This window comes from Parasteatoda tepidariorum, chromosome 9 (genome assembly GCF_982258835.1).
Source record: "Parasteatoda tepidariorum strain Cologne lab strain chromosome 9, Ptep-v5.0, whole genome shotgun sequence".
In the NCBI taxonomy this organism is placed as follows: domain Eukaryota; kingdom Metazoa; phylum Arthropoda; class Arachnida; order Araneae; family Theridiidae; genus Parasteatoda; species Parasteatoda tepidariorum.
Window position 1 is genome coordinate 61,210,063 of NC_141763.1, and position 12,382 is coordinate 61,222,444.

General features: G+C 29.5%; 1 protein-coding gene across 4 annotated transcripts in view; it reads right to left on the reverse strand.

Annotated features, from left to right (window-relative positions):
* Positions 1–10,970, reverse strand: part of LOC107440142 (armadillo repeat-containing protein 8) — a 29,518-nt gene extending 18,548 nt beyond the window's left edge. For 2 of the 4 annotated variants that reach the window (XM_016052977.4, XM_016052976.4), the window contains exons 1-5: positions 10,469–10,720; positions 6,512–6,585; positions 5,452–5,523; positions 1,340–1,482; positions 386–582 (exon numbers count right to left, since the gene is read on the reverse strand). In XM_016052977.4, the coding sequence (XP_015908463.1) occupies positions 386–582; positions 1,340–1,482; positions 5,452–5,523; positions 6,512–6,585; positions 10,469–10,498 (516 nt within the window). In that variant the 5' untranslated portion in view covers positions 10,499–10,720. Of the gene's footprint in view, positions 1–385; positions 583–1,339; positions 1,483–5,451; positions 5,524–6,511; positions 6,586–10,468 lie in introns of all 4 variants that reach the window. The other 2 variants (XM_016052978.4, XM_016052979.4) reach the window with 2 other exon arrangements.
* Between the last annotated feature and the right edge of the window lie 1,412 nt (positions 10,971–12,382).

The following is a 12,382-nucleotide window of genomic DNA, read 5'->3' on the forward strand; positions in this document are numbered from 1 at the left end:
CAGGAGAATTTTAATTAAACCAGTAGACCAGGAGAAATTGGCTAAAACCAGCAGTCTACTGGAAAGTTTAGAAGAGTTAGCAGCTATGTTCCTGTCAGAGACATTTCTGTCTTTCATAAAATACAGAACTATTAATTCAGTCCACTATCTGTAGGCAAAAAGCAATCTACTCCAGTTATGTATTTTAAATCTTAATAGTTGTTCAAAATAAACAAAAAAGAGGTAAATATGCATATTAAATTGCGTTTTTATTGTTATTTCAACATTAAATATGCATATTTGCTTATAATGTCAAGCTCGCTATAATGACAATTTCCTCTGCTATAGTAAATTGTCATTACAACAGGATTTTACAGTTAAAAAGGAAGAAAAACAAATTACATACCTGGCACCCAGAACTCAGCATAGTCATGACACATTCCTGTACAGTAGTTGATTGTTGTTTACACATTGATACTAGATGAGGGATAAGAGTTGGATCTTCATATAACATATCAATAGTAGCATCATTACGTGAAAGCACAGTACGCAAACACCTCAAACATGCTTCAGTTAACTTCATGTTTGAACTTGTTGCCAAACCTAAGAAATATAGGTAAAGATATAGTGGTGAAATTTTTTTTAAATAACACACACAGTCCTTTTCACAAAAATTTTATGTTCTGAGAAATTTGAAAAATTAGACAAAGCAAAGTAATACATTCTTAAATAAAATTAGGATTATTAATTGACACTTGAAGATTTAACAAAATGCAAAAAGACATTTTTGATTCTTCGCAAAAGCATTAGCATTTTACCAAATTCTATTTAAAAAGAAAACTTTCATGTAAAAATGTGATTATAGTTCCATGACACTCCATTTTTAAACTTTGTTTAACAAGCAAATAATGAAATAAGTAAAAAAATATGAAACCTTTATTTTTACACTTTAAAAAAACTCTTGTTATTAAATGAAAGTTTAAAACTTATTTACAAATGAAAATGGTAAGTGAGCTAAAATTCATATTCCTTGCGGAATTTTTACAGGTTTTTTTTTTCCTTCTAAAGAGCTTTTGAACTCAGTTTAAAACATGTTTGAGATCCCTTAAAATAAATATTTACACAATCTGATCTTTAAAATTAACCTTTAAAAGCATGTTTTTTAAAACTGTTATAAGATTTTGATACATAAAATTCGTTTAAACAGTAACCTGTTAAAAAAATCACTGTCAAGTTAAAACCATTTTTAAAATATAAACAAACTTAAAATAATAATAATGAAACAAACAATAAAAAAATTACTTTTGAATACGCAAATTTTACCACTCATTTTTGGCAAATAATAACAATTTGTTATTACCTCTCAAGACAGCTCCAATAAGCCCAGACCCTAAAAGATCTTCTACATGTTTATCTGTTCCTTTAGCTAAACTTCCAAGCGTAACTGCTGTTTCTATCATTAGATCCTCACTGCTAACTTCATCAGTTAAAAATTGATAAAGTCTAAAAAAAAAAATAAAAAAAAAATGTAAATTTCACAGACTAATTGAAAGCAATATAAAACATCTAGGCAAAAATTTATCATGAAACCTAAAGTAATTCTTTCATTAGATACAGTCAATAAATAATGAGGCTATTTCCCACAATTAATTTGATGAAACTCAGTATTGTCTAAAAAAGATAGCTATTTATCCCATTTTGACACTAGTCACACAATGCAATGAGCAGTCGCAACTTTACTACTAAGTTTCAATATCCTCATACCATTTAAAATTTTTTTCTTCTTAAGTTCACTGAGGATATAGAAGCAGGGTTTGAAATTAACAATCATTTGTCATATTTTGCACTACAAAATTTCAGTTTCACAACCACAATTTTATACTTGGTCATAACTTTTGACACCCAACTTGAGTCAATAAATATCAATTTTATGATCATATAATTTCTTCAAAATTCCAAGAAATGACACCAATCATCCTCTCAGTAAATGCATAAAAAAAATCGAAGCAGTCATAATCTTTCTATATTCCATAAACAGGGTTGCCACAGAAAAAAATGAACAAAATAGTTGCTTATAGTAGCCTAAAGTTTGAAAATAGTTGCCTAAAATTATGAAAATAGTTGCCTAAATAAGAACAAAAATTTTAGTCATATTATTGAAAATTTTTTGTTCTTATTAGGCAAACCTTTATAAAAAATGAAGCAAAACTTTATAAAAAATTGCCAATATGGCGACATATTTCCAAAGATGAAAACTATCAAAATCAATGCTTTATCTTCATTTTTTGCAAATTTTTATGAGCCCAGATAATGAAGTGTCACAGTTATGTGTGACGATTTTTTTAAATTGTTTAATCCCTCTTAGTTTAATGTTGGTTGTCTTTTTTTTTTTCTAATTTAATCTTTATTTTACCCCAACTCTTTAATGAGAATAGGAATACTTTCTTCTCCTTTCAGTAACACATTTTTGTGTCATCCTTTTCACCTTTTGGTGACTCAAGGTTGAATTGACCCCGCTGTCCTTCTCAAGGCCGATTTCTCCCCTCGCATTTTACGACTTTACGTCACATTCTCCCATGGCATTTATTAACCTTCAGTTCGCACGTGGAGTGCTAAACCGCTTCGAACCAGATCCGGAAAATTCCCAGTATTGATGTAATCACTCCCTCCAAGTGTAACATCTTCCATTTAATACCTTTTTTGGTATCGTGTGTGTTTTAATCGCCCTGATTGGTTTTGCTGTACCCGTCCTGTGATGCCCTCGTCCAATCACAGCCGTCCTCTCTTCCTCCTACACAACTTGAATTTCCCGCGCTGAGGAGACGCCATTCTTTTCCTCTCTTGGTGCTCTGCTCGAAAGACAGTTGAATATGTGACTGTTTAGATTGTTTCTCAATTTTTTTCTTCGTCATCTTGATTTGAGCACTTTAGTGCAGCATGTCGTACCTTCATCTTTAGTAAATCCTAAGATTCCACAAACGCGAGGACGAACAGTTGTTGAGATGAGCAAAACGTTCTTTTTTTAAAAAATCTTTTTGAGAATAATTGCATGTTGCCGTGTTGACCGGTGACAGCGAAGGACTGGTAATTTTTTGTCTTATGTAATGTTATTGTCCGACATCTTGTCTATGTTGAGAGGAGTAGAAGAACAAATCTCCGCTGCTGACTACCTGCCTTAACGTAAACCGTTGTCCTCCGCTTTAATTGTTCTTATCAAAAATGGAATCTCCTGAATTGGAACCTCTCCTGTTTTGTTGGTGAACTTTATACTGCAATTTTTTTTGCTATCAAATTCGAAATCATCATGACACAAGCCGAGATCCTTCGTGTTGGGCTTTTGGATCAGTTGTGACGGCAAGGCTATAACCACCCCTGTCCAGTTGAACTCAAACTCTTTCCCCCCCTCTCCTTTTCTTTTCTACAACATGCCTCATCGGGAATGACTGTGAGGGGTGAGTAACGCATTTATTTATTTATTTTATTTGACCGGGTTTAGTCAGTGCTCTTCTTGTATGCTATGTCTATTATGGTTATGTCAATTTTTATTGATCCAAAGAGTATGGTTGTGTATTAGTTGTTCCTTTCACCTATCTATGTTAAATTCCCTTATAAAAAAAGAGATATTGAGCATGAACCTTCAGATTGGGTTACTTGTCGGTCATCACTAATGCTTTTATTTCGAAACCACTATCTATCCTTCGGGAAGCAATAATATTTTTCTTTTGATTACCCTGACTCAATTTGATATAGTCGAAATTTAACTCTGTTTCAATTATTGTTTTTGACTGAACACCCCTGTCTCATACATATTTATCTAAACACATATCAGGGCGTGTAGCCAAATTTTTCAACAAAAAATAAGCACTTTGAAAAATATCATAATTAGACCGGGTTAGCAAGTTTTTGACAATTGATGGTTTTATCCCGTTTTATTTACAGCCAAAGACGATGGCGCGTCACAAACGATAAAATAAACAAGAGAAATGAAATTTTCTATCACTAATGGAGAAAAAAAAATTTACAATGTTTAGTTGGTCCCTGTAATCAGCAAAAATTCTAGAGATTTTTGGATTCTATTACAGAGGGGGACGAATGAAATTTTTCGATTCTATTACAGAGGGCGGAAAGTGAAGTCTGAAATTGAGAATCTCTTGCCAAATGCAGCAGTGTTGCACATGAGAGTCAAGAATCCTTACCACTGAATTCGGCTCAGTATACGCAAGTGCGAACCAGCAAGCATTTCATCAAACATGTAAAACAAATGGTGCTTTCATACACTACAGACCGGCAGTTCGCAGAAATTGGGGCAGTTGGGGTAGAATTAATTGTGAGGACTATGTCTTTTTGCATAATTTGTGGCAAAAATCAACATTGTAAAAAAAATATCACATTTTGGAAAAGAGAAAATTAAGCACTTTTTAAAAACATCCACGGAAAAAAGCACCTTTAATGGCTTTTAAAAAACAAAAACTGAAAATAAGCACCTTTAAGCACTTTTTAAAAACGCTACGCACCCTGTATAAATATATAATATTCTTTTGTTTGGATCAATGAAATTGATGCATGGTACACTCTTTAAATTTTGTGGTAAAAATCCTTTGTTGGTACTTCAGTAAAAGAAGACCACTCTATGGTGATTTAGTGTAGTTATTATCTTTGCTACACACAAAATTAGAATAATTGTGATTCAGACCAATCTCTTCAGGACACACCATAAATTTTCATTTGTACACCATAAAACGAATACCAAAAATAATAATCATTCCGGTACATGTAGCATTGAAGTAAGTTTTTAAATACTAAAAAACTAGTTTACGTTTTGCGTCATTTTCAGAATAAGCATTGAGAGTGCTAAATTGGTTAAAATTGACTAAAGATAGGCTAAAATTGACCGAACAGTCATGACTAACTGTTGCAAACAGCAGCTAATATTGACCTAACAGCTGAAAATAGCATATTTTTTGCAAAAAAGCAATATTTGATGCTGCTACAGAACCTTTGAAAAACAAGTCTGAAAAAAATCATTGCAGTGAATTTCCAGGTAAATTTATATCTGGCAATCAAACATGGATAACAATTCTAAGCATGGACATTGCTTTAAAATTAACTTTTGCATGATCCCGTCTCCTAATCATTATTACACACTTATTTGCAAGCACAAGTATAATCCAAACACCACATTGTCAGTTATTATTGCCAATGTTGGGAAGGAGAAAAAATCTGGAAAAAAGGGTGCAGATGCATTACAAATCATAGCCAAGAATTTTTTATCAATAAAATCTACTTAACAAGATATCGTTTTAAGTATTGTTTAAAAAGCTTATTGATGTAAAAATGAAAACATTATAATAAATTTATAAGTCACAAAACATCAACCTAATAACCAACTAATAACAAAAAGAGTGAATATTTTAAAACATTGAATGAACTTAAATAGACATCTTACTAACTAAAAAATATAAATGCAATTACCTTGGTAAAACACCCATTTGAATGACGATACCTTTTTGTTTATTACTGCCAATAACAGTATTTTTAAGGTGTCTGAAAAGAAGGGGAAAAAATTAGAAGTAGGTAATATTGAAATTTTCATTGAACAGTTATCATTTTTAATTTATTTATGGCACAGAGGTAATTAATAAACATAAATATAGAGGTTAAGAATTATAAAAGGGTAGTTTTCCTTAAAATTCTAAAAACAGTTATCTTTGAGTAAACAACTTTCATAGTTGTGTGCAAAATAATGATAAAAATTATTTTTCTTTAAATAGCATGAGTTAAGGCTACATGCAAAAAGAGAAATTAGTATTCAGGGCTCTGAACTTTCAACCACCAACTAGATTTAACTGTTGAGACTATATTTTACAGGTTGCGGTTACTCCATATTTTTGATAGTCAAGAAAGCAGAATCATTTGAAGAAACAAAATGATTTAACATGGGGAAATACATTTTTGTGCTCAAGTTTGTTACTTAAAAAATTTTCAGCGGTTATTAGTTAACATATTAGATAATATATTACAGTTAGCCTCCCCTCTTAGAATGTGAAAATTCAGTCTTCAGAATAAAAAATTTTTAAGCACTCTATTTTTATTTTGTACAATGCAATCTCGGTAAAAATTGAAAAATAAGTATTTTATAAATGTCAACCATTTAAGTATGGAAGAACTTAATACAATCTTTCAAGTCCTAATTGAAGTCAATCATAGTAAATGCAGTATTAAATTAATCAAAACTAGTTCATTTGCTCAATTAAAAAAGCAAATTAAAAAAAATTAAATGGCTGTTTAGTTTTTTTTCTTCCCCCGCACAGTTAATAGAAAGGATTTCAAACAGTAATATTGCGACTTCTCAATGAAAATTAATGGGCTTACATTTCAAAAACAGCGACTTTCAGATTTTTTTAAAAAAAATAGCACTAATTTTTATTATGTCAAATAAGCTAGTTACACCACTTTAAAAGTGCATTTAAATTTTATACTTTTTTAATTAACTTCATTAGTATAAAAATTGAAATAACAAACAAAGATATACTTCAAAGCATCTAAACATGTCTGTGGATCAGGGCTAAACAGGCGGTCAATAAATTGCTGATTACTTTCAACATCCTAAAAAAATAATAAAAAACACACAATAAATATCACAATACAAAGTTCTAACATTTTCAACATTAAAATCTGCATAAAAAAAGACATGTCTAACAAAAGACATGACTAACTTCTTTGTGTTTGATAAATTCCAAAACTTAAATCGGGAAAAATATAGGAAAAATGAGGGAAAATATAGGGTAATAGGGAATTCTTTCAAAGAAGAGTCAGGAAACTAATGAAAAATCAGTAAATCTTTATCTCTTGAACAAAAACTTTCTTTAGAAATTTTTTTTTACTTTTAGAAACAAAAGCAATCTAAAAATTACAAAATCCCGGAATCTGCTTACTTTTCTAAGATAAAACTACATAAAAACATATCTTTTGCAGGTCTTTCTATTTTTTTGTTAATTATCTACGCTAGGAGTGAAAGTTTCAAAATCTTATGACACAAATTAAGACATTGGAACCCCCCCCTTCTTCTTAATTAGTTAAGTTCTTAAGAAACACAAATACAAAACTAAATTTTGATTAATACATCTAACAACATTGAATAAATCAATACAAAATTATTTCAGGAGAAAATGTTCATATATATACTCACTTACATTTTATTTAGATCTGAAAATTACATTTGTCTTTAGTTTAAAGTGACCACACGTCCCGATTTTGGCGGGACAGTCCCGCTTTTTGGTGGACTGTCCTGCGTCCCACCGATTTTTAAGAATGTACCGCTTTTTAGAAAATATCTGCATTTCTTATTTTAAATGTACTGTAAAAATATATTACATATTATTTATTAAGTATTATGGTAAATATAAAGAAATAAAAAATGCATTAAAAAAAAAACACATAAAATGCATGCAGAGTAAACTAAATTAGGCAATGTACCGAGTTAGATTTAATCGGTGGTGTTCGAACATTGTGTTACGTCTCCGCTTAATAAATGCAGACAGGGCGGTTTCTTGTTTTCAATTTGACGTTCGGTTTGACTCATTATTTGATTGACGAAGGTAGAGCAATAGTCGACACAACGTAACGGTCAATAAGGTAAAATTCAATACTCTTTTTCAGTCTTTATATGTAATTTTTTATTTATTTTTAGTATTTACCCACAGAATAAAAGATGAGTAAAAAAAGAGAATACAAATTTAAGGAAGAGCTAAGCAAAAAATTTCCATTTATTAAAAAAACCAAAGTAGACTATATGGTACGGTGTGATAAATGCAAATGCTGAATTTCAGTCTCACATGGTGGAAAAAACGATATTACTAAACATGTAGGGACAAAAAGGCACAAAAGATTTTTGAATAATGCCTTTACCTCGTCTAATATGGAACAGTTTCTTCGCAGTGCTAGATTTGGCAACACAGAAAAACAGCTAACATTAGCGGAAGGGCTATTTGCTTTCCACACCATAAACCACAATCAAAGTTTCAGATCAATGGATTGTACGTCACAAATGGTCAAAACATTATACGACAAAAAATTTGCATGTGCAAGGACAAAAACCGAAGCAATTATTTGTAATGCTTTTTCATCGTATTCGTTTTTAAGATTGCAGAAAGAATTAGAAAAATGAGCATTTATAACCATATATTCTGATGCTTCCAACCACAAAGATTTAAAGTTATTTCCCACAACTGCTAGATTTTTTGATCCAGAAACAGGAATTAAAATTAGAATATTAGATTTTGCTTCATTGCCGGGTGAAACCTCACAAATAATTTTTGATTCAATAAATACTATTTTAAAAAAGAATAATTTGAACAATAAAATTATTGCCTATTGTGCGGATAACACTAACGCAAATTTTGGTGGAAAAGCTAGAAGAGGCATCAATAACGTTTTTACGAAACTTAATGAACATATGAACCAAAAATTTATTGGAGTAGGTTTTGCAGCGCACATTCTGCATAATACTATTCAAACAGCATCTGACTTACTTCCAGTTAATGTTGAAAATATTAATGCAAAAATTTTTTCGTACTTTTATATATATACTGTGCGTGTTGAAAGTTTGAAGGATTTTCGTGAGAGCACAGAAATCGAATATAAAATAATTCTTGGTTACAGCAAAACACGATGGCTAGCTCTTTTACCAGCTGTAGAAAATATTTTAAAAATATATGAACCATTAAAATCATACTTTTTATCACAAGATAAATGTCTAAGAATATTGAAGCTCTTTTTTGAAAATGACACATCACAAATTTGGCTTCAGTTCATCCACAACCAAGCTACATTATTTTACAATGCTATGAAAATTATTGAAGGGGACAGAATTTAAATTACGGAAGTGTCAAAGGAAATCAATAATTTAAAAACAAAATTATGAGAAAGAATTGATAGTAACGATTACATTCCTTTAATTATTCGAAAAGACATCACTAGGTTGGAAGAACGAGGTGCCATTAAACGACCAGATTTTCTGAAACATGTCAAAAAATTTTATAATAACTGCTTGGAATATCTTGAAGAATGGACAGTTCAATTCAAAGATATTAAAAATTTTCATTGGGGGACATTAAAAAAAGGAGATTTTATGGGAATATGTGGAAAAATCTTTTGAATATATTAGTAGCCATTTTCCAAAAAATAAAATTTGAGAAAATGATCTTTTTGATGAGGTGCCATTGGTAAATAGATATGTTACAGATGAATAAATTAAATGTTGGTTGTCTGCAAATGGGGAAACAGACAAAAAATGGACAGGGTTATTCCTACATTTTAAACAGAATAATATTCCTTATCAAAATACTTTGAAAATTGCAGAATTCGCTCTCGCCCTTCCAGGAACAAATGCGGCAACAGAACGTGTTTTTTCTAGTATCAATAAAATATGGACAACTGAAAAAAAGCAGTTGAACATTAAAACTTTAAAATTGATATTAAGTGTAAAATATAATTTGACCAATTCATATGAAATATTTCACGACATTTAATTAAATGATTCCGAATCTATTGCAAAGTATTCACTCGGATCAAAAATATGACCATAAAAGAAAATCATAATTTCTTTCAAATAAAAAATTTAATTTGATTGAAAATCATGATGTTCAAATTATTATTTTTTACAAATATTTTTATAGTTACCAATAATTAATAATAAATACATTTTTGTACAAGTATATGAATGTATACAATAAAATATATAGTATAACTAAATTGTAATTCTCATTTCATCCCATTTGTCCCAATGAAAATGTGGTCACTTTACTTGTTAATTCTAAGCAAAAACCAAAACTAAAGTATTTCCAGGATTTGTTTTTTTAATTTTGAAAAAATATTAACTTCTAAAACTTATATCTTTCATAATAATTTAAAAGGAAAAATAAATAATAATGTGGTGGTGCAAAACCAACAACCAGCATCCGAACACACACAAAAATAAAAGAGAAAAATCCTTTTAAAAAAAATAATAATAATTGAATCACACATTTGAGTTATAGCTCTAGTTGCATAGATTCCATCGTAAATTTAAGTGATTTTTCAATCGAATTTTTGAGCCTTTATTGTCACATAGCATTTAAACATATTTATGCAGGCATATTATACAAGACTTCTGTATCTTCCAAATAATGGGCATAGTCTGACAACATTTCAGCAATGGCCCACGCGAGAAACTAATAAAAAAAATTGCAAGTTTAATATCTGTTTGGAGCATTAGCAAATTTAGATGGCACGGCAGATTATAATATGGAAATATCCCCATAAAATCAACAATCAAAAGGGCAACTTATTGTAAACCATTGCCTAAATCTGATATCATTAACAGTAAAATCAATTCCAATATATGAATAAATCTTAACAAGAAAAAGGCAATCCAACTTATATCCCCATTTTTTGTCTTAGAAACAAACATTAAGTTTAAAAAAATTACATAAAACAAACATATAATTACCATGTACGGGTCCATATTAACCATTTTCATGTTGGATAAAAAATGTTTTGTTTTCTGTCTAAATCAAATAATAACGAAGAATTCGTTGCTGATTTTAAAATCACTTATATCATGAATATAGAACGATCATACTTCAGTAGTTAAAATACTACACGAATATTTATTTATAAATCTTTTTTCATCGTGAAATCAACAACAAATCTACTAATAAATTGATTAGAATGACAGATATTTCGCTAGGATTCATAATGTGAATAAAAGAAGCATATTTACGAACGGCTGTTCTTTAGTATTTGAATAGGATATGTTTTTCAACCGTTTAAACCGAAGATGCAGTAACAAATTGCGTCTATTTTATTCCGTTTTTTCAGTTGTATGTTCTTATTTGCTTCAATCTTCACAGAGAACTTGTACTTAAAATAAACTCAAATAGTTTATTGATTATATTGCAAAAATTTTCAATATCTATGCCCTTGTTTTTTTCTAAAGTTTTACTTTCATTATGTGAACACCAACGAGTAACGCCAGGGTTGCCAGATTAGGGGTTTTCCCCCTAAATTTAGGGGGATTTTTTATTTTCAGTGGGTATTTTAGGGGAATTAGTTTTTAGGGGTTTGTTTTAGGGTTATTTAGGAATTTTACTAGTTTCATTTTGGTTACCTTCTAATATCAAATTCTATAACTGAATGTGTGAGATGGTAATATGAAAATCAATATGTTAAATCAAAACAAAAAGATTAAGATATAATTTTAGACCTTTACCCCTTTGTTGAATGTAGTAGGTTATTACTTAGCTCGATCAACCACTACGTTAGGAGAATTTGAATTCAAATTATTTAAAATTTTTAATGTGCATGGTTTAAAAATAATGCCAAAGGATGAAGAAAAAAAGAAGTACGTACTAAAGTACAAGAAAGATTGGGAACACGAAAAGCAGTTTAAAGGTTTAAGGGTAAAGGATTTTGCATCTACTTCTTCTATGTAAAAAATGTTTAACAGCGAAAACATATACAAATCAGAAAGTATTGACGAAAATATGTTGGATATTTTATCAAAAATTTAAGCATAATGTTAGAATTAAAATATTAAAAAAGACTATATCGTTGATAATAAAATATTTATGAAAAAATGTGCAAGTCAAAGAGTATTGACAAAAATATCTTAAATATTTTAGTAGAAATTAAAGATAATGTAACAATTGAAATGTAAAAAAGATTAATTTGTTGATAATAAAATATTAAAAAGTACTAAAGCAACGTTTTCTATACATTATTTAACTTTTGTACTATTTTTTAATACTTATACAATAAGTTAAAAATTTTGGGGTTTTTTAAAAATTTTTAGGGGATTTTACAACGCTATCTGGGGGTGAACGGTTATCAGCACCTGGCAACACTGACTAACGCTATCCTTTACGAAGGATAGCGTTGGTGTGGTAGCGTCAAGAAAGGGGGAGGGCGATCAATAATTTTTCAAAACTTAAAATCCTATTCAATCTCTTTTTTCTAAACCCCTAAAGAATTATTTTTTATTCAATAAGAAATTATTAATTTTAAATATTTTATGCATAGTTTAGCGAAATAATTCTATGATTAGCACTTTTAAGTTAGTAGTATCTTAAAAACCATTTAATGATTATTTTTTTTTTTAAAAAAAGGTTACATTTTAAACAAAACGATTTTAATGATATAAAAATTTAAATCAATTTTATAATTGTAGTTAATTGTTACTTAGTTTAATTGGGCATAAAATAAGATATTTTAATAATAAAGATTTTTTTCTCATCATAATAGTGTAATAACACTTTAGAAAAAGTAAAATATAGATAAAATTGACCTTAAATCTTAGCTAACTTAAAATTTAAAAAAAGAAAAAGAACGGGAGAAGACGTTGGCATGTATTTTAGCTTACGAA